Source organism: Takifugu rubripes, chromosome 21 (assembly GCF_901000725.2).
Source record: "Takifugu rubripes chromosome 21, fTakRub1.2, whole genome shotgun sequence".
Classification (NCBI taxonomy): domain Eukaryota; kingdom Metazoa; phylum Chordata; class Actinopteri; order Tetraodontiformes; family Tetraodontidae; genus Takifugu; species Takifugu rubripes.
The window spans coordinates 16,549,151-16,577,000 of record NC_042305.1 but is presented as its reverse complement, the minus strand read 5'-3'; the positions used below and the strand labels follow the sequence as shown (position 1 = coordinate 16,577,000).

At 46.1% G+C, this 27,850-nt stretch overlaps 1 protein-coding gene across 4 annotated transcripts; it reads left to right on the top strand.

Moving 5' to 3' along the window:
* slc4a4a (solute carrier family 4 member 4a) lies at window positions 1–27,736 on the top strand. Of its 4 annotated transcripts, none has more exons than XM_029829974.1 (27): window positions 1–136; window positions 511–608; window positions 3,374–3,447; window positions 6,227–6,400; window positions 11,628–11,763; window positions 12,506–12,666; window positions 13,798–13,950; window positions 16,561–16,634; window positions 17,659–17,816; window positions 18,058–18,145; window positions 18,399–18,553; window positions 19,216–19,326; window positions 19,468–19,642; window positions 19,726–19,859; window positions 19,961–20,235; window positions 20,586–20,656; window positions 20,905–21,090; window positions 21,170–21,283; window positions 21,826–21,987; window positions 22,534–22,712; window positions 23,083–23,155; window positions 23,331–23,399; window positions 23,534–23,707; window positions 23,846–23,995; window positions 24,471–24,564; window positions 25,016–25,092; window positions 26,931–27,736. In XM_029829974.1, exons 2-26 carry the CDS (start codon window positions 592–594, stop codon window positions 25,054–25,056), a joined length of 3,198 nt encoding a protein of 1,065 aa, XP_029685834.1. In that variant the 5' UTR covers window positions 1–136; window positions 511–591; the 3' UTR covers window positions 25,057–25,092; window positions 26,931–27,736. The 4 variants fall into 4 exon arrangements, with proteins under 4 accessions (XP_029685834.1, XP_003975119.2, XP_029685833.1 ...); XM_003975070.3 differs by having other exon boundaries at window positions 13,798–13,977; XM_029829973.1 differs by lacking the exon at window positions 24,471–24,564.
* Window positions 27,737–27,850: the final 114 nt, after the last annotated feature.

Below are 27,850 nucleotides of genomic sequence, written 5' to 3'. Positions count from 1 at the left end.
GTCCAGCAGCCAGAGGAGGCAGCGCGCTTGAACACACGCCGCATAGAAACTGACGGGATCAGCACAGGTCTTTACCTTCATGCCACCGCAGAGGAGGCAGCAGGAGCCAGGGACAAGAGCCAGCCCCAGCACAGCGGTAAGCTCTCTGTGGAAACTTTGGTGACGCCTGGAACTCTTCTTCGCCCCTTCCTTCCTTCCTTGCGTGCGTGCGTGCGTGCGTGCAGGGGCTTCTTGAGAATAAATCACCACCGATATTGACGCCTCGGTGGAGTTTTATATCAATTCTGAGGTCTGGCGCGTAAAGTTGTCTTTTACATTGTGTCACATGTAGGAAGTCTGCATTTGTTCTAAAATGTATGACAGAAAAACATGTTTTAAACATGGTTTAAACCCCCCCGCAGTTAAATGTAAATAACAATACAGGTGGCACGCTATGACACCCTGTTTGGGATGGGGTTTTCTATTCCCAGAGAGCAGAGAAATGACCTCGTTCATGTGTTCCATTGGCAGGTCAAACATCAGCAGCCTCGCTGGTGATCCGCTCTTCTCGGCACATTCATTAAGGAGCTTTACCGCACGCAACCTGAAGAGATGAGCAGCAGCAAGAAGTAAGTCCTTCACACGCCTGCTCCTCCTCATGCTCCAGCAAACAGCTTCCCCGACATGCCCAATATTTACTGAAATACACTTGTTTCTCTCTCGATAGTGAACAGGTAGGGAAGCCGCCCTCCCCTCACACACACCTCAAAGGTCATTGAAACTTGGTGCGTGTTAAACTTTAAGCAGTAGTGCCCTAACAGCCATGTAATAATTATTTGTGCTGGCAGGAAAAACATGCCTCAAACATGCTTCACACACCAAAGCGCTGCCTTGGAATTATTGATTCAAGTACACGCACAAGTGAGCTCACTTTTCTCAACTGCCACGTCCACAAAAAAAGCACTTTAATTAATTTAGAGGATGGATCCCTGACTGACTGACACTTACAATTGTTTTTTTCTCACTCTTTTTGCTCCATCTGACTCCCACCTCCCCCTACACACGTGTTACAAACTGGTAATAACCATCAGGCAACTGTTTCCCCTCTCTGCATCGTGCAGCATGAGCTGCTCCATCACTCAGCAAAACGCTCCAGGGTTCACTTATTCCACACATTTTCCCTTTATTGCGTGACGGATTTGAGGTTGCCGACTTGATGGTGAGATGTCAACAGATACTTTGTAGCGCGCCGCGGGTGCCTTCAAGGCATTTCGAGTTTCCATTGTGCAGGCTAACAGCACTTATTGGAGCTCAGGTTCACGCTGCACAGCCAAGCAGGTCGTGAAGATACAGTCGGCTACATGATAAACGTCAGGAGCGCAGGGTTGTTTTGAAGCTCAAGCAGTTTTATAGGATTGTTTGAGGCCTAAACAGTGAAAATGAGAATTAAAAACAGCGGATGCCGGTGATGTGTGAGCTGTGCTGACGTTTCCGTTGTGAAGTTTTGCTCGCTGCACTTGTTGCAGCCATAAAATGTCCCCTTGTTCCTGGTCAATGTTCAGGTGTCATCTCATTATGTTAGTTTATGTCACAGAACCTAATAAAATCCAAGGAAAGAATATCTAAAACATGTTGAACGTGTTGGTTATTTTGTGCTGGATCGTTTCATCCTGACCATGAATCAGCTGCACAACTGCATTCTTTGAATAAATAAAATAATATCATTTATGGATGTAATCAGCTGATAAGATCATTAAATGTTTCACCATATTACCGCTTCGCCTTTCATCTTTTGGAAGGACCCTTTTGTCCTGCTGAGGAAAGAGCAGATTGCATTATGGGAAATGTAGGAAATGATTATTGAAGAAAACACAGTTAAACAGCAGATTTCTCTGTTAGAGACCTGCCCTGACACCCTGAATGTGGACTTTGTCACACATGCGGGGCTGCTGGTACAGGCTGAGGGCAGTTCAGCCTGTCATGTCCAGAATCGTTCCATAGGTGGCAATGGAGGAAGTGGGAAACGCTGGTTGAAGTCCAGAGATAAAGGGGGAGTTTTACTGTGTGTTGTTGTGGTTTTTTGAGTCATCCATCATCCTGTGTGAAGCGAATTTAGGAGGCAAACGGCCTCTGCAAGTTTGCAGTGGGCATTTATTCAGTAAATTAAACTTTCTAAAGAAGACAAGACTTCCAGACTTTAACGAGAGACGGCATAATTTCTTCAAATTCAGTACATTTGAAAATCCCCCTTGTTTTTATCTGAGCTTGACTGTTTTAAAATAGCAACATAAGGACGCGTCCATTGTTACAGATACTATTTACACGCGGGTCTGTCAGACGGAGACTCTGCCAAACCGTTGAGCCATTGCTGCTGAATCCAGACCAGCTGGTCCAGTGTGGTTCTGTAGGTGACCTTTGACCTCTAAGCCTGTACATTACCTTCCCCCCACTAAAAGCCTGAATTACACCTATTATTATATTAGCATTATTACTATTGCTTCACTTGTTCAAGCATGAGGCTCAAAGCCAAATCTGCACACACACACACACACATATATTATTTTTTAATCTGAAACGTCTTTATATAAGAGAATTAGCTTAGTTGAGGTTTAGATTCTTACTAATCAATGGGTGAAATATCAGTTTGAATAATTTGTATCTTGTATGCAGTCAAATAGTTGCACATGCCTGAGTTGTCTTAAATGAAACATTTTCCAATCCTATTTCACGTCGTGTCTTGTTGGGGAACGGCATAATTAGCCATGTTGGAGGCTCCTGTTATGGGCTTGTGTGGGTCTCTTGTCACTTAAGTAAAGCCAGCGTAATCCTGTAAGGGCGGATGAGTAGACAGACATGTGATGGCCCACTTGTTTCCTAGGTGGAGGGTGAATGGGGGCGGTGGTGGCCGGCAGGCTTTACCGTCCAGATGGAGAGGCTTTGTAGTGTGTGTGGGCGTGTCTGATTAGCCTAAAACTTTTAACATTTGTTTTCCTTGTTAATTTCTTATTTATCTTCTTACAATAAGTTGCGACACCCTGGTCCAGCTGCGGCACATCCGGATCTGAACTTTAAAAAAACCAAACAAATCTTCAGACAAGCAGCATCATGGTGGCTGTGACTGAATTAGCACAGACTTCCTGTCCTCTCCCTCACCCTCCTCCAAGAGATTAAATCCATTACTTGGTGCATATTGACGGCACTGCCTCTCGGGGACGATGCGCATTCACACTGGTCTTTCAACCAATGTTTAATGGGCGGAGATGAGCGCTACCAGCAGCACCAGGCTGAGCCCCAGTCCCAACCTGCTGCAGGTGAACGAGCCCAGGCGCTATGGCTCCACGCTGTCGCTGGAGGAGAAGTGTGAGCAGTCTTTCTTCCTCTTTTACTACTACAGGATGGAGGATGAGGCGGTGCTGGACCGAGGGGCGTCCCTGCTGAAGCACCTGTGTGACGAGGAAGAAGTAGAGGGTGAGTTCAGTTTTAATATCTGTCTGTGATTCAAAAATATCGTAATGCCGTGTTCTTGTGATCGTCTGACCAGCCTGCGTCAATGTGAGGACACTCATTGAGTTAAACAGGAAGGATAAGATTGATCTCTTTAGTGGGGGCCAAATTTCACACACTTCCTGCGCGTACACTCTGCTGCTCACCTGGTTAGCCAGTTGGCACAGGAAAGATGTCAAACACGGAGAATGTGAGCCAGTGTTTACCTCACCAGTAATCCCACACAAAGACCTTCAGGTCACTGAACAGAAAGGGAAGGAACCGGCCTCGTGTTTAGCGAGCACCTGCGGTTAATCTGTAAACACTCGGCTCAGTGTAGCCATAACTATAATAATATCAACAAGTGTATTTTATCTGGACGCTTTGAAATGTCATCATCATCTTATTTGCCAAATGTAATGAGAATTAAAAGGTGCCTTTGTGCGGCTTTTAGATATTTCCCCAGACTAATCCTTTCTGATTAGCATTTGTTTGCTGTTCTTACAGAGAACTCAGTTAATATTTAAGAACCGTGAGTTGTTCGGGTCCTGAATGGTGATTCCAATTCATTCTTCACGACCTCGAGAAGTACTTCCGATTACAATGCACCACAAGGTTGTTTTAAATAAATTCTACAATACTTATTCCTGGATTCTCCTGTTGAAATTGAAGAGCGTTGCCTGTTCAAACCCTCTGGCACGATTTTTTAAGCAACTCGACACGTGAACACGATGACAACAGAGGAGTTCCTGCGGCCGGGTCCCCCATGAGGTCAACATTTAGTCAGGTGTCACCCCGGCTTGAACCTTTCTTCGGTTCCTCCGACTTCCTGCGCCTAAGCGGCATCTCAGCTGCGGCTCGCCACAGGCCCGGCTCAACTTCCCTGCTGAGAACCGACTTGATGAGGAAAAAAGGAGAAGAAAGATCCGTTCTCACAGATAAAAATGTGGAAGATCAGCCTGATCCCACTGGCCCAATTATCTCTATCTGACGCTGACGACCGCAGTGTCTCACCAAATGTTTCTATATGCTATCTGGACTCATGGAGGAGTAAACAGAATTTAAACGGCACTGCAGCAGCTGGCGCACCCTCATGTCAAAATGAATGTTTGCATTCCTTGGATATAAGTTCGAGATATTGCCTCTCATACTGAGTAAGTGGACCCGAGAGGATAGTCTCCTTATTATCTGGGACAATATATTTTAAAGCCGTTTTGTATTAGAATGCTGCTGCCGTTGCTGCTATGTGGCATCCGGCCATCATCCCCGCCGGCCTGGGCGAGTCTGGTTACTGGGGCAACTGGCCATGGCGTTGCCTCTCCTCAGAAATCCAGCGCGCTGAACAAATCTCCCAACATAGCCGGGGGATTTCGTTTCATTCAGCGCTTGCGGGCAGCTCTAAAAGAAGTTCTCCTTCCCCACAAAAAAGAAAAAAACAGAAAAGGAAGTGGTGACACAATGGTCCTCTGGCAGCGTGCAAATCTTCCTTTGCTGCTACTTGACTTGGCTGTTTTTCTACTCCTTCCCCTCTGTCATCCATCTCTCTATTCCCTCTCCTCTGAAATCCTAATGGTCTTGAGATCTTTCTGCCTTGATTGTTTAGCTGCCACTGTCCCACCGTCTGGCTCTGAATCAGGTCTTTAATGCTTAAATATGATGCTGTAATGAGGTTTAATAGAGCTGCAAAGCAAAATCAGCAGTCAGAGGATCTTAACTAAGAGTTTCCCCTTCACAGATGTAATTTTGGACTTTCTTTTCACCAAAAACTGAAAGCTGTGCTAATTTCCGTCGCCAAAGCTGAACGTAACGGAACGGTTCTCTCGTTGACTGGGATTCAACCACAGCTCCCGTGACTCTGGAGTTATTGAGCAAAACTGAAGCGTGCATTTCACTGTCAAGCATTGCTGGATGGATTTCTGCCTTCGCGTTGTCCTGTAAACACGGGCGGGTGCGGGTCGATCAGCTGTGTGTGTGTGTGTGTGGGGGGGGGGTGGTGATCTGGCTCCATTTGATGTTCTCCACAATCACCCCTGCTACGTCACCTTCACTGCCTTTTGTTTGGGAGGGATGAGCGTAGAGTTAGGCAGCCCTCGGCGTGCCAGCCTCACTTTATTTTAGATGTTTTTGTCTTTGCTCATTTTATTCTCAGAGAATTTAAATGAATCCTTAAAAAATGAAGCATTGTGATGAGAGCGGATAATGGGGCTGTTGTGCCTCGAGAGAGACACCGTTGTTCGCTGTGTTCAGGGGGGGCTCGGCCACTTCCTGTTGGGGTCATGTGTTGTGCTTGGCTCAGCTGTGCTTCCAAAGGCAATTTTTTGGGTTTTCTGACACCGATCACATAGAGCCATTTGTTTCAAGGCAGACTGATGTTTACACTCAGTTCACTCTCCAACACTTTCTGTCGCTTCTAGAAAGAAGTTTAAAAGCTGAAGGTTGCAGGTTTTAAACAAGCTTGCTGCTAAATTGCTTGATTTACGGCAGACATGCTGGGGCATTTTGGGAGAAATTTGGATTAAAAACGTGATTTAAATGTATTAAAGTTATACAAAAGCCGCACAAACTGAAATTACTGGAGCTGGGTTATGCGTTTTCCGATCAGTTTCATTGATCCCAGTACGATTACGGGACAGTGGATTCCTCTTTCCTCCCATATGTGTGTTGGTTTTCCTGCACACCTGCCTGAGACTGAAGTGGTTCTCTGTGCTGGTCCGGCCAGTTTCCCCGCGTCAATGGGTTCATCTGCTGTTTTGCTTTCTTGCAGGTCACCACACCTTTTACATCGGCGTGCACGTGCCCAAGAGCTACCGGCGTCGGAGGCGCCACCGTCGGAGAACCAGCCACAAGGACAAAAAGGAGAAGTTGGCAGAAAACACCTCTGACAAGTCGGACACGGAAAACAACGACGACCCGAGCAACAGCATTCTGAAGCCTCTCAGTAAGTTGCGACGGACTTCACGTCAAAGCTGGTTAGCGCCCACGTCCGTCTTTCCTCAAGTGCTGCATTTGTGTCCAGAAAAAAAAGCTGCTCTTGCTCTTCGGGACCTGACAGAAATTGCTGAGTCCAGTTAGCGGCTGGAAATAACCTGCTGAGTGACAGGACACGGCACTGGAAGTAATGGTTCCTCAGATGACTGTGGACTGCGCTGATGTGGGCCTCTTGACTACAGTGTCTTAAGTGCTCCCCGGGTCTTTGTCCTTGGTTGCCGACATAAGTGTGTCCGCCTTTGTGTGCGTGCCGGTGCGTTAGCATCTATATGTGTCAGGGCTGACGGTTCTTGGTTGACTGGAGTGCGATGCGCCCGCGGGTGCAGCTGCTACGCTACGAGGATGTTCGAACAAAAAGCTCCAGCCACTTCGAGGGTGACTTAAGAGGGAAAACGGGGAGAAGGGAAAGGGCTCGCTGGCTGACTGAGCTGGGATTTACGGTTACCGGTAACTAAGTCAATCAAGGCACTCTTTTAAATTCTATAATGTATAACTTTATATTTAACTTTTGATGCTACTCTTATCTACGTGACTAATCTGAAGTCTGGGCGTCCGCTAATGAGACTCGCATCTCCAGCGAATGCTGCAATTTTACACATGCCTGATTTTACATGACGTGACAAGAGGACCCAAACACACCAGAATGGCATTTTACAATGTGTGCGCACCCCTCGATGTGAGGGATTTCTCAGGACATAAATCCTATCAAAGAGTAGATTATAACCAACCCATCTGGTTGTAGCCACGGCCACAGACCTCCATGATGCAGGCCCCCCCCCCCTTGCCAAATAATCACCATTTTATACAGTGATGCTGCAGCTCCCGAGACTCAGGGGATCGGCACAGATTCACTGGTTGGATCTATATTACTGAACCTCCGTTTTTAATCGACTCCTTGTTGCTGGAGGTGTCCTTCTGACCTTGACTCGTGTCCCTGCAGCAGACATTTCTGGGTTTGTGGACACTTTTTCAGGCTTTCGCCGCCAAAGTGTCTGTCCGTCAGGCCCCTGCTCACGTGGCGGCGATGCCGCCGCACTTGATTGTAACGATGCACCGTGTCCGTCGGGCCGTGTGTACCGTGTTTCGGGTCAGGTGAATGTTCCAAACCTGTTGTGAGTAAACGGTTTCACAGTTACACTTTGGTCCAGCAGCTTCTTCTGATTACTAAAGATTAGACGATAGTAAAAAGGCAGCCTGTATTTGGAGAGGAGATGGATCACTGACTGGATCACTGACTGGATCACTGACTGGATCACTGACTGGACAGCGTCGTTGAGGAGTGTTTTTTTTAATTGTATTTCGTGCTGTGGTTATCCCCCTTTGATGGGGATCCTTCATTCATTAAAATTTACACAAAAATCAAAGTGTTCATTCACTCAATTAAGCAATAAATACCACATGATTCAAAGTCCAACGTCTTGGAGATTTAACAAGTGGCTTTTATAGAATAGTCTAACTGGAGTTTTGTCACCACAGTTGAATTTTTGCTCCACAGGTGTGAAAACGCTCTTTTGGTCCGAGACGTCCAACTGCTTGCGTAATACCAGACAGTTTGGTGTTAAAGGTGACCACTGATGTGAACGGGGGCACATTTTGAGGTGTTTACAGCAACAGTGCTAATGCTCCATTCATGGAAAAATGTCACTTTATGGACAGGAGGATGCGGGCGTTGACGTTTTGTTAATAGTCAACACTGTTGTGCTGCTGGTTGACGGATGAAAAAAAAACCTCCAGCTGTTGATGTTTTGATGAATCCTGTCGATGTTCATGGTGAAACATCATCGTATGCAGCACTGTACCGCCAAAGGCGACCGTACGGGATGTTGCCCGCAACAAAGCGGTGGGAGGGGCCAAAGTGCCAGCAGCACGTAACGAAGTAGTGGATTCTGAGAGTATCAATATTTGTTCTTCTGCAGCTACTGTGCCAAACTGTCGCCTCACCGTCTCCCCGGAGACCTGAAAAGTGCTGCCGCTGGGTGATTGTTCGATACATTATAGAGACAAACAAAGTCTGTAATCTGCAGAGTTGTCAGCCAGGCGACCAGTGACGGGCGTGCGTAAACGCGTGATGACCGCGCTGCTCTCACTGCCAAACATGGCGGCCCTCGGGGGAAGGCCCCCGGCTGCTGGGGGGACTGAGATCAGCTTGTTTAGTCAGATGGTCGCTGCAGGGACACCGACATCCTTGTGGTTACGTGTGTGTCCACTGCTGGGCCATATGACGGGCTCATTTTTTATGCACTTCATTCGATGTTTACTTGTAACTGCAATAAGGGGATCAACCTAGAAACTGGGGTTGCTGCAGCTGCATTTTTGAGGCCGCATGGTCGGCCGGAGATATTTGTCTCCACGACTGGGGGAAGAAAATAACATCAGCTGAAAAGGTCTTTTGAGTATTGATTGGATAAACTACATTTCAAAGGCAGCTCTGTGTTTGACTTCCTCTTCGCAGATGTGGATTTGTGAGTTAATCTTCATTGATTGACTCTTAGATCCATAATGCCCCTCCACATCTACAACCTTTCCGTAACCCCATTTGCAGGCATCCAGGAATGTTTTGTGATGTATTTTGTTCTTGTTAGCATGGGGAAACTGTATTTCTGGAAGCCTTTGATTCAGCTTTGTCCTGCAAATGCAACATTGGTGCCTGGAGTTTGATTTGAAACAGTGCTACTTTTTTGAACCTTTGGGTGGAAACACAGGATTATTAAAGCCACAGAGAAGATCTATGTGCTTATCTGTAATATTTGCACGGTCAGGCCACGTTGGACCGTATATGCTACCACAGACATCGTTCCAAATACTGGAGTTTGGTGGTCTGGAGGTGTGAATGCTGTGTTCTCAGTGCAGCGGCCTCTGCTTGTTACTCAGCATTCAACCCATTTGCTGTTCTGCTGCTTGTGGACTATCTGTCCTGCATACTGAATGTTGCACCTCTCAGCGGGCCCAGCGTCACGCCAATGCAGCGCTATGTTATATTTGCATGTACAGTTCCAAAAACCAAACCATTTAACTACATCTCATGTCGTTGCTCATCACTGGGGCAGAAGGTGACGTTATTTGCGAGAGATGCGTGTCAAAAGTGGGACTTGACAGACTATTTAGTGGCAGCCACACTGAGCTTTCTGCAGGGTAGCGAGCATTCTTCCTCCATCCACTATCCCATCAGCCTCCACTGTTGGGACAAAGTCTCCTTTGTGTGCCTACGGCTCTTGGCTTGAGCACACAGAGCTTTGAAATTGCATTTGAACGATGGGGTTTTCATTTCTATCCCTCCTTTTCGTGCTCACTCTCACCCCTCTGTGCTTTCAGGCTGAACTGAGCCTCACCCCTGAGCTCTTCTCATCCACCCTCCCACCTTTCTCCTCTCTCTTAGCAACAACTCAAGCAGGACATTATTGCATTGGGCATTTGTTACCTGTTTGGGCTTGATTCTTGTAGCACAGTTTTCTTCCTATAAATTAAACATCATGTGGGGTTAAATTAGCTTCGTTTCTTATCTATGCTATATCTGCAAAACCTCTATTCCTGATCATTATGTAATCAGCAAATAATCAGGAAGGATTTTCTTCAAGGTTGAAAGTAAAGAACGGAAAAATGTAAAGAATCTAGCAGTGGAGTATGAAGCATTTGACGTTCCTAAAGCAACATCCTTCCACTGCATGCTATTGTTGGCAGTTTTGCCTATACTGGTATTAAAGGTTGTTTTTACTGTTTACTGTAATCAGTGTAAATCACTGTGTACATAAGTGTCAGCTATATGTGAAAATAACACGTGAATATTCCACCCAAGGTGTTATTAAACAGGTTGTGGTGACTTAAGCTAGTTGCAGCTTTAGTGCAGGTGTGTGCATGTGTGTGTGCATACTCCAGCAGACAGTTTGTCCCCAGCCTAGTCATCGTAATAGCATCGTGTCAGCTTCAGTCATTATCATGCCTCAGCCATGGCCTTTCAGTAATAAGAATGAATAAATAAACACAACAGGATGTGTGATGTAAATGCCTACCTTTAAAATTGATGTAGCAGCATCACACGTGCACACCTGCAGAGAATTGAATCAACTGAATAGTAAAAAAACCCCAAGACATACCACATGTAACAGTATGTTCCTTTAATATGTGCCAAATGGCTGTATTTTAGTGTTCCTGTAGCTAATACAGTTAACGGACAGCACTATGGGCAGACTTTACATTCAAATTTAGTCATGGATTACTGTGGATGGATTGAAAGTAATGGATTAACCAACTGGTACAACCCAATCCAGGATTATTGATTACTCCTGTCCTCTCCCTGGTGTCATCGGCCCAAGTCCTCCATATCTGCTGTACAAAAAAAGGCCTTTGAGGCACTTTTGAAAACTAAAATTTGGATCGAATTTGAGTTCTGCAGTGTCGTGGCTCAAATCCATAATAGTAATCTGGGCACACATCCATGACAGTGTTGTCATGACACAGGGAAAGGACAGTTTTTGCATCCGTTTAAAGCTCACGCATTGGTTCCACCTATTTGAACACCATGTTTGAAAAAGCATCACTGTTGCTGTTGATATTCTGTTTGGGTTCCTCTCCAAATATTCAAATGAGAGTGAAAGGAAAGCCAGAATAGGCCAGTTTTCGAACATTTCCTAATTGTTAATGAGGCACTCCGGGGCAACTTGCCAAAGCTGGAGGGCCAATGGTGAAGGCTGGTTAGAACAGAGGGGGCAGAGAGGGAGAAGGGGCTAGCTGTGGGGATACTGTCACCAAGGGGACCCCTAAACCCCTTCGGCCCCCCTCCTACCTGCTTTGCAAAGTACTGAATCGGGCAGTAGAGAGTCACTGTCACTTCCACCAGGTCCCTCAATGAGCATCTAACTTTGGCTTTTGGGTTTGGTGAGCCTGTGTTGCTGGGCGGCTGTTCTGAGGAGCAACTCCAGGTTTAACTGATTCAGGCAGTGAAGGAGGCCACGTAGAGGTTCTGAAGATGTCCAATAACAATAACCAGGAGGAAATGGAGGAAGACACAGAGGAGAGGAGAGAGGGGGAGAGGGGAGCTGGGGAGATGATGGTTAAAATCCCACCGCCTCCAGCTCCTGAGGGCAGCCTGAAGGGTCCAGCAGAGAAGCCAGCACCCAAATCCCAGCCCAACGGGCAGCACTGCCAGTCTATGAACCGCAGCATTTTTCCTCTCCTCACAGTCTCGCCAGCAGCCGAGAGGATCCGCTTCATCCTCGGGGAGGAAGATGATGGCCCAACGCCCCCGCAGCTCTTTACCGAGTTGGATGAGCTTCTGTCTGTTGATGGGCACGAGATGGAGTGGAAGGAGACGGCCAGGTAAGACCTTAGACACTGTCAAATGCTGAATAGCTTAGTTCCTTATTTAAAGTCTTCTTAAAAGTGGTTACATTTCAAGCTTAAATGCTAAACGTCTCAGAGGCACCTAGTGGGTGTGGGTGTATAGCCAGGTGATGGTTGCGTGCAGTTGGGACAGCCCGAGTGAGCAAACAGGGTTTCAGAGGATTCTTTTGTGTGGCCCATTTGTGGGCTGGAGATGGGATGATTGTTTATACATCATTAACCTTGGATGAGTGAAGCACTCTCATTGGGGTGAAAACTAGATCTCAGGGCTGCTGCTTGAGGCTGCAAATGAGTTAGTTGCTCTCTTAAACTTTGACCAGTTGTACCACAGAGATGTTACATTTGGTTCACTGGCTGTCCGGCGAATTTAGACGTTTGTTGGCGGGTTAGATTTGGTTTTTGGGGTTGAAGTGGAAGTAAAGCACCGAACATTGCTGAACATTGAAATAAATCAGTAGTGCACGATAGAGCGCAAGACCAGTTCTGGTGTCTTAACTCAGTCAGGCCAGATAAACTCCTGATGTAGAAACCAGTTCCTCAGGCCTCCCTGTCTCTGAAAGAAGATGAGGAACACTAATACAGCATCAGAATAGTGGATTAAGATGAGCTAATTAATAAGGTTATCTGCATTTTGTGTTGCATTTGCTACATCTGCATGTAAAACTTGCATTAATCATTTAAGGTGAACCTCACTTACTTGGGTTTTTGGTGCCTTAAGGTGGATCAAGTTCGAGGAGAAGGTGGAGAAAGGCGGCGAGCGCTGGAGCAAACCCCACGTGGCCACGCTGTCCTTACACAGCCTGTTTGAGCTGAGGAAATGCATAGAAAAGGGCACCATCATGCTGGACATGGAAGCCTCCACTCTGCCACAGGTTGTTGGTGAGTTGCCTGCAGGTCATCCTAGGTAACATGTCAAATATCACTCATCTGAAATCCACCTCAATCCCTGGGGGAAAGGGGGGGGGGGGGAGGGTTTGATTTTATAGTTTTTGATATTTCCGGGTTGAAGGTCACCTCGTGGTGGAAGCTCGGGCTTACCAACTTTTCGTGTCAGACTTTTCTCAATCATCGAGTCTTGTCAAGACCTTAATGGATGGAGTTGCTTTGTGACTTCCGGCCTATATTGTTGCGCGCAGGCTTATGGATTATTGGATGGCATGTTAGAGTCCCTCCTTTGCATTGATATCAAAGAGCCGCAGCAGCGTCCAGTCCACGTTGTTCTTGTTCGTGAGGAATCAAATAGTAGTTTTGTGGATGTTCAAACAAAAAGTTCCTAATTTGATAACAAGCAACCCTCTTCATTTCCGCCTGTATGAGGAAGCAGGAGAAGTTACAACTTTGGATGATTAATGTGAAGTAATTGACTGTGCTCCATTGAGCGTCCGGGCCGAGCAGAGCTGGGCCTCTTGCTTTGAGGCCAACCGACTTGACTGATGGGCCATGAACAGCACTGCCCCTAAACAAGAGGAGAACCACCCCGAGGCTCGTATCAGCCAGGATTCGTGTGTCTGACCCGCTTTCTTTTAAAAGAAAATGATGAAAAAAGAGGGGGCCTTTTGATGGAGCCGTTTCCTAAAGCCTCGGACAATTTCAGAGAGGAGCGTTACAGTCTGGAAGCCTCGGACATACAGAGGCCCATAAATGTATGGAAGAAGTTGTTACTGATGCCTGGGACGGCGACCTTCAGTGGTGGCGGTCGGAACTTGAGACAGCCGAGCCCAATCCAAGAATGTTAGCGGACTGTTTCAGTTTAAAAGCCAATTTAAACAAGTTGTTTGTTCTACTAAATGGAAAGTCATGAAAAAAGTTGCAGCAACAACATTTGTCCTTTTTTTTAAAAATTAAAGCTGATGTAAACATTAACAAAGAACCGTTTATTGTTACTTGGCTGCCCAACTCTTGATGGCAACATCCCCTGACTAATGTCGAGGGTCATATTAAGGGAAAATTGGAGAATAAAAGATGCATGCCTTTTACTGACGGCCTCCCCCCTGTGTGCGCATCCCCCAGAGCTAATCACCGACAACCAGATCGAGATCGGTCAGCTGAAGGCTGAGCTGAGGGACAAGGTGATGTACACTCTGCTGCGAAAACACCGTCACCAGACCAAGAAGTCCAACCTACGCTCCCTGGCTGACATCGGCAAGACGGTCTCCAGTGCAAGTAGGCTGTTTTCCAACCAGGAGAACGGTAATACTGATGCCAGTTTGGTGCAGTCTTCTTTTGTCAGTAATGTGGGGGAAAAATGCCAAATGAATTCAGTCTATTCTTTTTTTTTTAGATGTGTAGTGAGAACAATGAGCACAATAAAGGACCCATTGGTACCGTCCTCACTGTGAACCCCTGATGTGGCACCTAAGATCTAAATTATTCCCAGCCATCCTTAGAAATGCCCATTTTTTTATTTCTACCACATTTGCAACCTCTTTAACTCTTTACTCTCTAACCTAAATGTTCTAGTTGATGGATCTTTTTCCGATTCATCCCCTGAAATGACACCAGCATTCTAACCACAACTAACTTCCAGATGCAGAAGATGCAACTGATGATTAACAAAGTGTTTTTGCACTTCTAAGAACAGCCAGGACTGGATTGAACCAAACATTTAATACATAAATAAAAAACTCTCCCTATGCAGTGTGTGTGTACTCTTACTACACTACGCTGCTGTAATAAATGTGTAATTATGGAGATACGGACCTCCTTTACAAGAATACTAAATTTCTGAATTTGACATTGTTTGAATTCTTGACATGCTTCATTAATGGGAGACTATCAGTTTGTGGACTATCAGTCCAACTCTGGCTAATTATCACATTAATCTCAGTCATAAATGTTTACGCTGATTAATGGAGCTCACTTTGAATTTATGACACGGGTAAGAAAAGCCCACGGCCACAGATAGTCGTAAAACGTGACGGAATCTGGCTCCTGGAGGTGCTTTCTGCGGCTGCTAATGTGTTCATGATTCTCACTTCATTCATCCCTTGTCTATTTTTTGGCGTCCTGGGTGGAGGCGGGCCGCCACTGTGCTGCTCTGCTGTCGGTTTGAAGCGGTCGAAAGCACAAAACCTCAAGGAACCCCACCCACCCACCCACCCAAATTAATTTAATTTTCTCTGCACATTTCAAATGCAAATTCCCAAAAGGAATACTCCCCTCAGGCCGTTCTTCAGCACAGCGGCGGCGCCGCTCCACGCTGACCTCTAATTGACTTTAACAAGTGTACTTTATGTGTACTTTCACGTGTTGACAATGTAATTCATGTGTCAGAGGACATGGGCCTCTGGAAAGTGTAGTTATTTATTATCTATTAATAATGAAACTGGTTTATGACTGGGTTTAAAGGGCAGCTCTCCGTGTCAATGATCTCCTTTGTCGCTGTAGTCAAATGGTAACATCACGTGAAAGCCCGCAGAGTGCTGCTGATCTGCCCCTCATTCAACTTAATCATTTCTTGCTTTCAATAATCTCAATGAGATTAATCCAACATCTTGGCTTTTTAGCCGCATCCCAGCACAACAACAGCCCAGTTTAAAATGTAACTCCAAAAATCAGTCTTGTGGTGTCATGAAAGGATTATTTCTAACATAATTCACTCACCAGGGACCCATGCTACTCATGTCACTCTGATGTGATCGCCCTCAGCTCTAAGTTTGTCCGTGGAAACGACGGATCATTTCTTTTGTCCTCCTAACAAACGTCTCTCTGTCTGAGTGGGCTCGGTCCTCAACTCTTCTGCCATCTCTCTTTCTCCCTTTGCTGCCTCCCTGGATCGGGTTTGATAACCCGCTGCTGTTTCTAAAAGCTCGCAGTCCTCTTGAGAACTCTGTGACTTGCCTGTCGGGTCACATTTCGATGGAGGACTTGCAGTCTCAAACGAGCGCGAGCATGGACTGGCTGAGTAAGTTCACCCAGTCTACGTTTACACTGCAGACTCCTGCTCAGTTCTGCTTAAAATGGACATCTATATTTTTGTTTTTGACCTTGCCTTTAGTTCCAATTTGACTTTATTTGCAGCGATTCACAGGCCACTTATGAGCGAGAATGGTCAGAACTGAGAAACTGCTGCAGTGTAACCGTAGTTTTAATCCTATAAAATGTAGTTTAGATGCTATAATTACCACCATACATCTAATTTATCACTCCTGTTGTATAGTTTGTAGTTTTCTGTTTGGCTGAGATATTTGAATGGCTGATATTGCTTAACTGCCGCAATATCACAGTTTATATTTATACTGGCTGCATCATACTGACCTGTTATTACCCAGAATGCTTAGCTGTATAGTAGAGATCTGCACCTGTCTTAAATGTCTGACGGCTCCGGGACGGAAGAAGAGCCACACTCAGCTGTCAAAGCTTTGACATGGGAGCTGAAGGAACAAATGTAAAGTCAGCAAAGCATCCGACTACCTGCTTCACATGAGTCAAGCACTTAATAAAGAGGCCACATGAGCAGAGATGATCAGATATTCTTAATACTGGAGTCAAAATCAAGCCTTTGGCTTTATTAAAGTCTGTATTCTGTAGTGTAACTTGGAAAAACATCATAATATTTCCGTTATGGTGAGTAAGGTAAGGTTTGTATAGAGGTTAAGACTCGACAGTTTGCGTGTTTAGAGTTGCTTCTTTAGTCTTTCTGATGCTGCATGATACACAGGGGCCAGCTGCCTTTTCTTGGGTTTGTGCTGCTTATTTCCAACTTCCCTTAATTTCTTATGGATCCTGCTTCAAGGTGAGGCAGTTCTGACGGAGGCTTTTGCGTTTCAACAGACAGCCCGACAACAACTCACCGGAATCTGACCAGCAGCCTGAATGATATTTCAGACAAGCCAGAGAAAGAGCAGGTAGGCCTGACAAGCAATGACCTTGAAATGCTCTTCCTGTGGGGTTTTCCACATGAAGTGCACAAGCAGTGGATGAGTTTCATGTTTGCTGCCTGTAAAACCATAAAACACTTTAGTTAGAGGTAAATTTGAAAACCTAATGCAAAATACCTCAAATATTCTTCCAAAAAAAGAAGAAAAAACTGGCAACCTTGTTGAGGTTTTATGTATTTTGGAGTTGCAGATATCAGTGTAAGCTGGTTTGGAGTCGGGGTAATATCTTTACACTGCTTTGCTGCAGCCGTGGCTATCATCCAGCTAGCTGCAGCTGCTCTGAACCTGCTGCTACCAAGGCTGTAAAACTAGGCTCTTTATGTATTTTTTACTGTCCGCTGATCTTTGACGGTATGCAGAACAATCTGACTGCCTTGGGTCAATGGTCAGCGAAGACACTTTCCCGGAAAGGGAGAATTAGTGTGATTCAGAATAGAAGCAGGCGGGGCAGGATTTTCTCAATGTGGTCACTTTATGTGTAGCGTGACGTGGGCCAACACTGCTTGGATGCTGTTAAAGGTGTGTGGTTGCGTAGGTTAAACCTCCCCTCTGTCATTTATTTACGTGTGTTGGATGCATCCATTATAGCAAGTGATTCAGGCTAAAAACAGGTGCTATGGGTCCACTGAACTGTGGCTATTTGCTGATTTTGATGTTAATATGTAACCTGAGTTCAGGTAATAGTCATGTTTTACTTATAACCAGTTATTGTAAAAGCTACATATTAAAAATGGTCACGTGACTCAGATCGACGGCTTATTTGAGTGTTAAAAGTGGACCATGGGGAGCCCAGCAGGGGCCTCACCTCCATCTTGACACCTCCATGACAAAAAAGAAATACAGCAGTCCTCCGTGTAGACGGGAGCCTCCTGGTTTGGTATTTAACTTGAATAGCATTGTCGCCTTTTGAAATGATTTGTTTGATCACTACTGGGAGCCTTGCTGGTGTGAACCTAACATTTAACGTCTCCTCTCGGGTGGGTTCCCAAAGCTAAGGAACAAGTTCATGAAGAAGTTGCCGAGAGACGCGGAGGCGTCGAACGTGCTGGTGGGGGAGGTGGACTTCCTGGACACGCCATTCGTGGCCTTTGTGCGCCTGCAGAAGGCCGTGATGCTGGGAGCCTTAACAGAAGTCCCAGTTCCCACAAGGTGGGGGAAACATGGCAGAAAACACACACATTGTAATGTTTAAAGCTATAATATTCTGACCTTAATCAGTGATGGAAGGATGTAATATAAACACTGAAATTTGAAAGTAAAAGCTTAACTTAAAAAACGAGACCCTGAATGAATAATTTTGTCTGGTGTTTGCTTTAGGCCCTTTTTGTGTGCTGAACCATCCAGTGTCCATTTTCCATTCATCGTTGGTGGGATTCTGCTCTGTTTACAGATTTTTATTCATCTTGCTTGGGCCCAAAGGCAAGGCCAAGTCGTACCATGAGATCGGCAGAGCCATCGCCACGCTGATGTCAGACGAGGTCGGCACACGCTACCCTTCAAATACATCAGAATTTATTGCTTTTGTTAGACAAATTCCACTTTTAAGAAAAACGGCCTAGATTTTTGTTTGTTTAAACTGACCAATAAGGATCTGCCATCCTGTGTCTTCCTACCTGTGATTGTGCAGCATCTGTGCAGCAGAACTCACAGGTCACTGCCCGGTGACACACACCATGCTTTGACAGGTCTCCCTCACACTTCAGTGCCTTGTCGCTCTCTGTCTCCCCTCAGGTCTTCCACGACATTGCCTATAAGGCGAAGGATAGGCAGGACCTCCTGGCTGGTATCGACGAGTTCCTGGATGAGGTGATCGTGCTTCCTCCTGGAGAGTGGGACCCGACCATCAGGATAGAGCCCCCTAAATCTCTTCCCTCCTCTGACAAAAGGTCAAGAGAAGCATAGCGTTACCCACTGGACCACTTGGTTTTAAACAGAATCCATCTTGCTCTCTAAAAAGGGATTAAAGAAATCCAAACGGTAGCTCAGGGGCGCTATCTGCCCAGATATTCGCTTATCTGCCGTTATCTGAAACCACAAATGTTCACAGGTTCTTCAAGGACCTCGGGCTGTATACTATATTATTCTGTGGGTCATTTATTAAACCCATCAAGTTAAAGATGAAGACAGACAATTGGAGGAAAGGACACCAGTAAACATCTGCAAGTTTACCTTAATGCTGGCAGCTAATTAGTTAGCTTGGTAACTGCTTTAATATTCAAGAGTACTTTATTGATCCCTTTAGGGGGTGTCCACCAGGGAAATTAGCAAACTGACATGAAATGCAGTCAGGAGCACAGATCTGCATGTGTTCTGAAGGTGCCGCTTTCCACTGTATATTTATATTGAAGCAGAGCAGCAGCTGAGAAAACCCTGATGTGTCTGTACAATGTTGAATTATGAAAGAACTGTAGCAGATCGCTCATCAAAATGAGCAGCGGCCACGACAAACGTGCTGAGCTGTCAAATAGTAACGCAACTGCAACCCTGACAGATCCCTCAAATTAAGAAGGAAATACTAACGAAAACTGAAGATCTGTGTGTGCCTCAGGAAAAACATGTACGCGGGAGGGGACTCGCAGATGAATGGAGATATGCCTCATGATGGAGGTCACGGAGGAGGGGGGCATGAAGTAGGGGAGGAGCTACAGAAGACGGGAAGGTATGAAGCCCTGGCAGCATTAAACACGCCTGGGTGGACGTGTCATATTCTCCCAAAGGAAAAAAGCAGATTACATGATTTATGTCTCGTGAGCATGCTGTATTTTGCTTAATAAAATGTCCTCTGTGTCTCTGCCTTCAGGTTTTGTGGGGGTCTGTTACTAGACATCAAAAGAAAAGCGCCTTTCTTCATCAGTGACTTCACCGACGCGTTCCACATTCAGGCCTTGTCAGCCATCTTGTTTATTTACCTGGGCACCGTGACAAACGCCATCACTTTCGGCGGCCTGTTGGGGGATGCTACCGAAAACATGCAGGTCGGGATTGAGCCCTGCTCCCTGCGGCGTTTCCCATCCGGGGTTCTGATCCATCCGACAAGTGTCTCCACTCTTGCGTGCAGGGCGTACTGGAGAGTTTCCTGGGCACGGCGATCACCGGCGGAGTCTTCTGCCTGCTGGCTGGCCAGCCTCTCACCATCCTCAGCAGCACCGGTCCGGTTCTGGTCTTTGAACGGTTGTTATTCAACTTTAGCAAGTGCGTCCTTCGTGTTGTCAGTGCTCTACAGAATGTAAGACGATGATTCTCAAGCGACCGTTCGTGTTGATTCTGTGTACTTGCTTTGCTTCTGCGTGCAGGGACAATGAGTTTGATTATTTGGAGTTCCGTCTGTGGATCGGCCTGTGGTCGGCGTTCTTCTGCCTGGTCCTGGTGGCCACCGATGCCAGCTTCTTGGTGCAGTACTTCACCCGCTTCACCGAGGAGGGCTTCTCCTGTCTCATAAGCTTCATCTTCATCTATGACGCCTTCAAGAAGATGCTGAAGCTGGCTCACCACTACCCCATCGATTCTGATTACAAGATGGATCACGTCACGCAGTACGAATGCCTCTGCATGGCTCCGACGGTTGTAGGTGTGTTTTCACCTGGGGCGTAAAGCTGCCACACTTTTATGTGATTCTGAGAAATGCTTTATAACCCCCTTAAAAAGGGCGTCATGATTGATTGTTATTAAACACGTTTGAGTTTCGGCTCCTGGAAGTGCATATTCAGGATATTTTACGAGGCAATGCTGGGGCCGCTAATTTTATGTGAATAGACAAAACAAATAAAAACTTAGTGACATTTACTTTTAGCAAACATTCTTTGTATACACAGCACTGCAGCTGTATGGGCCTATTATCATGATTATTATGGCTCTAGACAGTCCCGATGGTTTGGGGAGTCGGATTGTGTTTGCTAAAGTCAAACTTTGCTTTTGCAGAAAACAGTACGGAAATCTTCGGAGACCCTTTGGAGGGAACCTCTGTCTGGATCTGGAACAACACTGGGCTGGTAAGAGAGGACAGACTAGGATGTTTTAGTTCCTTCTTTTTGTCCTCCATCTGAAGTTTCATCTTTGTTCTTTTGGCTGTTCGAACCTTTAATCTTGCGTTTGCTCCGGTAAATATGGGCCCCGAGTAAAATACTCGTTCGTGCTTTAGCAGGGAATAATCAAAGCTTTCCAAAGTTGGTTTCTGATTCGATGTGTACACATGATTTAAAGCGGGAGGTGATGACCAGTCTCTCGGTTGCCTCTGCAGCCAGGGAACGCCACATGGTCGTCCCTCACCAAGACGGAGTGCCTGAGGTACAAAGGCGAGCTGGTGGGGAAGGCCTGCGAGTTCGTCCCAGACATCACCCTCATGTCCTTCATCCTGTTCTTTGGCACCTACACCTGCTCCATGTGTCTGAAGAAGTTCAAGACCAGCCCGTTCTTCCCCACAACCGTGAGCTAACCTGCCCCAGCCGGCCCCCTGTTTGGTTGAACCCTGACTAAGAGCTACATGTCCCTTCGCCTTCACCCAGGTCAGGAAGCTCATCAGCGACTTTGCCATCATCCTGGCCATACTCATCTTCTGTGGAGTCGATGTTCTGGTGGGAGTGGAAACTCCGAAACTCATCGTGCCAAGTGAATTCAAGGTGGGTTGTTCTTAAAAAGGGCACTTTTAAAAAATGCTGCACTCATAATTTTACCAACACGGCGTCAGAAAATGACAGTTTGAGTCTGACTTTCTTGTATTTCTATTACATATCAACGTTTATGTACTTTTTCCGAAGTCGTTCTTTCATGATTATTTTAAATTGTGCTTCCTGCCAAAAAGTGGGTTTAAAATTAGAGGAAGATGCAACAACTGCGCTGTCAGCGCACACACGACTGGTGCTGTATATAAACACGGTTAATCGCCCCCTGCCTTTGGGCTGCGTGCCACCGGCTGCTGTTTTCAGTAACGACGCTTTTCTTAGAATATCCGAGCCGTCGGCTGATGTGTGCAGCGCGTTAACCCGGCTGCTTCGGCCACATTTGTGAGCCAGGCTTAACCTCCATCTTCACTTCTGCTGAGAGAAGCAGCAGAACAGATGGATTACATTTCTAAACATCTTTATCTTAATTATTTCCGTGTGTAAATGCATCAGCGTGCCGCTGACTGACACACTGAGGCTTCCGTTTCCCTTCATCACAGCCAACAAGTCCTAAGAGGGGCTGGTTTGTGCCCCCCTTCGGCGGAAACCCCTGGTGGGTTTACCTGATCTCGGCTGTTCCTGCCCTGCTGGTCACCATCCTGATATTCATGGATCAGCAGATCACAGCTGTGATCGTCAACAGGAAGGAGCACAAGCTGAAGGTCAGGCTTTTTTCTCTTTCTTTTTAAGGTACTCTACGGGGAGGGTGCAGCTCATTACAGGGCACCATGTGAGCATTTGGGGGTTCTGTGCCTTGTGTCATCTCTGGGGCTTGAACCAACAACCCCCCCATTTCTCAGCAGTCCCCCACAGGCTGAGCTACTGCCGCCCTGATAAAGTTGTTGGAGGAAAAAAAAAAGACACAAGTCAACAGTCTCGCCACTCGTGACAGAGCGGCGCGACCGCGGCACGCCTGTATGGCGGAGGGATATTTTGTACACGGTGGAAATCACTGAGCGATGCAAAACATCCAGGACGTTTGGCGTTTACAGCTTTATATCGTCAACCAGACGCACGGCAACCCTGGAGTTTGGTACATTTGAGCCATAGAACGGTTTCAGCCTGTGTCACCTGCTCACGTGCACTTTGGTTCCACACTGTCGAGCTTCCTTTCGTGTTTCACAGGCTCTTTGATTCTTTCTACATAATTACAATGAGGTAATTCCAATAACTGGGAATCTTTGGCGTGGTTTGTCTGTCCGTGGCAGAAAGGAGCAGGTTACCACCTGGACCTGTTCTTGGTGGCAGTTCTCATGGTGGTCTGCTCCTTCATGGGCCTGCCCTGGTACGTGGCCGCCACCGTCATCTCCATCGCACACATCGACAGTCTGAAGATGGAAACGGAAACGTCGGCTCCCGGGGAGCAGCCCAAGTTCTTGGGCGTGAGGTGAGACCACAGCCGCGGGCTTGTTCCGCTGCCGTCGCAGATTCTTGCCAGTTTCAGCGTTCAGGCTTCATATTTGTAAAACAAAAAAAGAGATTCAGTCTGATTTTTCTCTGGCGTGTTGTCTTCAGGACAGACTTTTTTGTATTTCTGGTCTTTGGTTTTCTCGTCTGTTCCTCGACGCCCCACAGAGGTGCTTGGTGTGTCAGCTGTAAGCTGAACCAACAAATTGGAGGCTCGTCCTGCACCGTTAACGCGAACTGGGACCTCTTACAGACAACGATGTTGACGGAGCTGAACCACGTCTAATCATCCTCAAACTCAGTACCATTTTTAATAAAACAGACGCCCCCCCCCCCACTTGTTTTTCCAGAGAGCAGAGGGTCACTGGTGTGTTTGTCTTCATCCTGACTGGACTTTCCGTGTTAATGTCCCCCATTTTAAAGGTATTTTATCACATTTTTGCAACAGTTCAATACATTTTACAATATATCAACTATTTAATGTACTAAAACTTTATCCTTAATCGCATCACTGAAACATTTAAGTCCACATTTTAGACAATATGCTAAGCCGTGTGTCTGTTTGATTCGGAAGCCAATAAATGTATCTCTTCTGTAGTTCATTCCAATGCCTGTTCTATATGGAGTCTTTCTATACATGGGAGTGGCCTCTCTCAATGGAGTGCAGGTAAATGGCATTATTTTAGGTTATTTCACGTGGTTTTCGTCTCAAATGAAACCATAAATTGAGTCCTTGGGTGTTCAGTATCCTGTATGCAGCCATACATCCGTTGTTTTATATATTTCTGTCATTTTCTGCAGTTCATGGATCGTCTGAAGCTGCTTCTGATGCCTGCGAAACATCAGCCGGACCTGATTTACCTGCGACACGTTCCCCTCAGGAAGGTCCACCTCTTCACCTTCATCCAGATCCTCTGCTTGGCTCTGCTGTGGATCCTCAAGTCCACCGTGGCTGCCATCATATTCCCTGTCATGGTGAGACACGTGTGTGAAGAAAGAAGACATTTTGAAGGACAAAGCTTCTCAGTAGTTTGCTTGAAGACACGTCAGCTGTTAATTGTGGCACCTTTTTGCCGATGTGATACGGAGGTGGTTGTCCTGTTGCTTTTTCAGATCCTGGCTCTGGTGGCGGTCAGAAAAGCCATGGACTACATGTTCTCCCAGCATGACCTCAGCTTCCTGGATGACGTCATTCCAGAGAAGGACAAGAAAAAGAAGGAGGACGAGAAGAAGAGGAGCAGCCTAGGCAGCGACGCAGAAGACGTAAGCGTTTCCAGTTTACGTTTGCTCCCTGCTCTCACCAGTTTACCGCCCCCCCCCCCCCCCCCCCCCCCCCCCCCCCCCCCCCCCCCCCCCCCCCCCCCCCCCCCCCCTCCCCGCCAGGCCTGCTGGAACCTTCAGTTCTGTGTGCAGCAGCATGAAGCACTTGACCCTCCCGGGAAAAAACAACTGAAATTCCTACTTCCGTCCCATATGTAAGCGGGAGACGTCCCTTCCTCACTATTCCCATTGTACTAATGTTTTCAGCAGGAGTCAGACCTCCCAGGTGTCCCTTCTTCTTCACGGATTTATTGGTGGGCCTCGCTGTCACGCTGCTGTGATGTCACATTGTTTATCCAGCCCACGCAGCGGTTGCCACCCGACCGTTATCCTAGCTGACTGATGAGCGCGTGAATGCAGATGCTAACGCGACAGCGGGAAGTTCGGTCTGAGGATGTGTGTCTGCTCTCTCCAACAGTCTGACAATCATTACAATGAGAATGTTCCCAGCATTAAAATCCCCATGGACATGATGGAGCAGGAGCCCTTCTTAGGTGATAAGGCCTCTGACAGTGAGTAGCTCAAACCTACCTGCAGCTCTGGAGGAAACGACACCCTCCGAGCCTGTCCCGGCTCTCCTGCTCTGCGTGTGTCTGGATGTTGTGTTTCCTCTCTGCCGAACACTCTCTGCATGATTTCCTTGGCCGTCTGCTCCCCCTTTGTTTCTCAACTCTTGAAAAATGCACAGGTTAACATTTTCTCCTCTTGCATTCTCGCATGCTTGGATGAAGAAATGAATGCGTGTTGGTCTCGTCGTCTTCTAGTGTGGCCTAACTTTCTTGCTCTTTCATAAGACCGTTCTGAACTGTGCTGTGCAGAATGTCACCATGTTTCTTGTAAAAGCTTAACTCCAGATTGACGTTTTAATAGATAAGGCATCCTCTGATTAGCTACCTCAGCTTAATACTGAATAAATCATCTAAAACCGGCTGCATTTGAACCAGAAGTCTTATTTTCCTGCAGGAGAGAAGTCCCCATCATTCCTTGGACACACATCGTGCTGAGCAGCTGCGCTACTACCAGGCTAACTACTTGTCCAGGTGAGATGTGAGGGTGTGGGACGTACCTGTGTGCCAGCCACAGAGTCGGCTAAACTAAACGGTAAAGAGGTAACTGGCATGAAATGCTTTCATAAGTTTTTTGTAAGATTCATTGTTGAAGGTCGCCAAATGCCAGCGTGCGCGCTAACAGCTAACATACAGTATAATATTCCTCTGAACTTTAAAGGTTAGAGAGGCTAACTGACGCACTGTCCCCATAACTGCATTTCCTTTATTGGCAGCATATTTTCAGGTATAACTCCATTGATTTGGACTATCTATTTTCAACCCCCCCCCCCCCAGCTTGCTGCCAGTTGCTCTACTTAGTTTCCTTAATGAATCGGCCTACATGACACAAATCATGTCCTCAGTTCAAACTTATAACATACTGAGGATTTTATATTTAGTCTCATCTTCTTAACCACTTTATCCCTTTGGGGGGTCACAGCGAGGGTACACAATGGGCCAAGGCGGTTCATGGCAGGGCCTCATATGAGCATTTGTGGGTTCGGTATCTTGCTCAAAGGTACCTCAACAGTGCTCTGAAGGTGTTCTGGCTGCCCTGGGGCTCGAACCGAGAACCCTCCGCTTCCCAGCCCAGCTCCCAACAGACCGAACTACCGCTGCCCATGTTTAGTGTTATCTTTTATATTTAGCGACACAGAGATTAAGAGTTAATCTTGAACTAACAAAGCGACCAGTGTGACAGGAGTCCGCACGAAATGTTTGATTTGTCTAATCTGGAGTTGATGGAAGAAATTCAGACTAAACAAGCCAAGAAATAGTTACAATTATTGTGATTATTGCGCTGCAGATGAGATTTTGTTTGTGCATCATACCACAACCCCCCTACACACACACACACACACACACACACACACACACACACACACACACACACACACACACACGGTCCCATTTTTTCCTGAATCTCTCCATCTGGACCGTGATGATGGGACAGCTCTGACGGAGGGGGATTAGTGTTGGAGACAATGTGTGAAAAACAGCGGCTATCACGACACGGCTGTGACGCAGTCCCGGAGGTTTATCCCTGGAGCGGCTCCTCAGGCGCTGATCAGACCCGCGGGTCGGCTTTGGTCACATCTTAAATCTACTCATCGTGTGGGCGGAACAACTCGCCCTTTAGTTTATATAAAGCTCGCTCCGAGTATTCTTTGAGCACTTTGAGACCTGGGTGTTCTGCGGCTCTCACACGGGTCTGGTGGTGATGGCATGACGCCGCCCCACCCTCTCTAAAGCTAATCCTGTTCTCACTAAGACTGGAGCCAAATTGCTTTGAGCTCAGTTGACCTCAGGACCCACCGAAGCACGATCGAGGGTTGGAGCTCGGCGGTGCAGGACCAGAACGGTGCATTTCAGTCCACTTTCAATTTATGATTTGCCTTGAAGAACCAATAATTGGTGTTCTCCTAATTTAGAAGACCTCATTAAGTTTTACCTCACTGATGTGCTTTTAGAGAACCAGTGTCTTTAGCACGCGTCACCTCGAGCGTATGACAACAGAACTCGACGCTTTAATAAAATTAAGAAAAAATAAAGGCCAATGATTGTGTTCAGTCAGACTTTATCTAAGTGGTTAGCATTGTGCTATTGCAATTATCTGATGTATCCTGTCTTTATGCTAAGCTATATGCTAATTGCACAAAATTGAGCAAAGCCGTCATTCTACAAAATGCAATTAAATAGTTTCTAAGTTTCAAAGGTAAGAAACTGTTAAAATTAAGGGTGATTCAACTGAAAACTACAGCCTGTTATCAACACGTGCGATGAGACGTGAACCGAAAGCTTGAAGTAACAAAGGTTGTCTGTGTTTGCAGCCCTGAGATCAGTCCGTTGAAGTCTGTGCCTCAGATTAGAATAGACATGGACCCCGATGATGATAACTCCTTCTACTGGAAGAGCCGAGGATCCGAGACGTCTCTGTAGAAACCAGACCGGAGCCGGGAGAATCCACCAGCAAGGAGCGCTTCTTTGGTTTTTTTGTTTTTTTTATATATACCTTTTTTATTCTTTTAAGAGATTTATAGAGAATAGTGCTACACAAAATCGGGAAACGTGGTTGGAAGACGAGAATCCAATTCCAACACTCTTCCTTTCCTCACACGTCTGGTGTTTCTTCCGTTTCCCGTCATGAAGTAACTCCTATGCAACTCAACCCACGTAACACTGATCGATGCTGCCATTCTCTGACACACACAGAACCTGCTCGTTTTATAAGGCATCTTCCTGTAGCAGGAAAACTGTGTTTTTATAGCTCTACCTCTCGTCTTAGATCAAACGCTTTGAACAAATGGTGGTTTTTGATAATGGTGGGGTTTGATATCTCCTCTGTAGAGATTCGCTGTGGAGGACGTGTGTACAAATAGCACGTATAACTTAATTAACCGTTAATTTTGTGCATATTCGGATGTGCAGATGAGGTAAATGCTTTTTATGTTCACTTTTTCACGCAGTTTTGATCACTCACGTTCTAATTTTCTGAATTGTTTGCGTGTTCACTTCAAAGCTTTTGTTTAAATTAAATCAAACATTTAACTTTTTTTTAAATTGTTTGCTGTTTGTATATGGTCATTTGTCTTTTTCTGTTGATAGTAGAGAAGGTTAAAATTATATTATCGTCCATATATATATATATATATATATATATATATATATATATATATACTGTATATATATATATATATATACACACATATATCTTTTTTTCGCCAAACATTAACCGGGAACGCGTGTCAGA

Coding starts and splice junctions, on each gene's coding strand:
- slc4a4a (XM_029829972.1), top strand. Junction 12,667..13,797: donor CACTCTGCCACAGGTTGTTG/GTGAGTTGCCTG, acceptor CGCATCCCCCAG/AGCTAATCACCGACAACCAG. Junction 17,817..18,057: donor GAAGTCCCAGTTCCCACAAG/GTGGGGGAAACA, acceptor CTCTGTTTACAG/ATTTTTATTCATCTTGCTTG.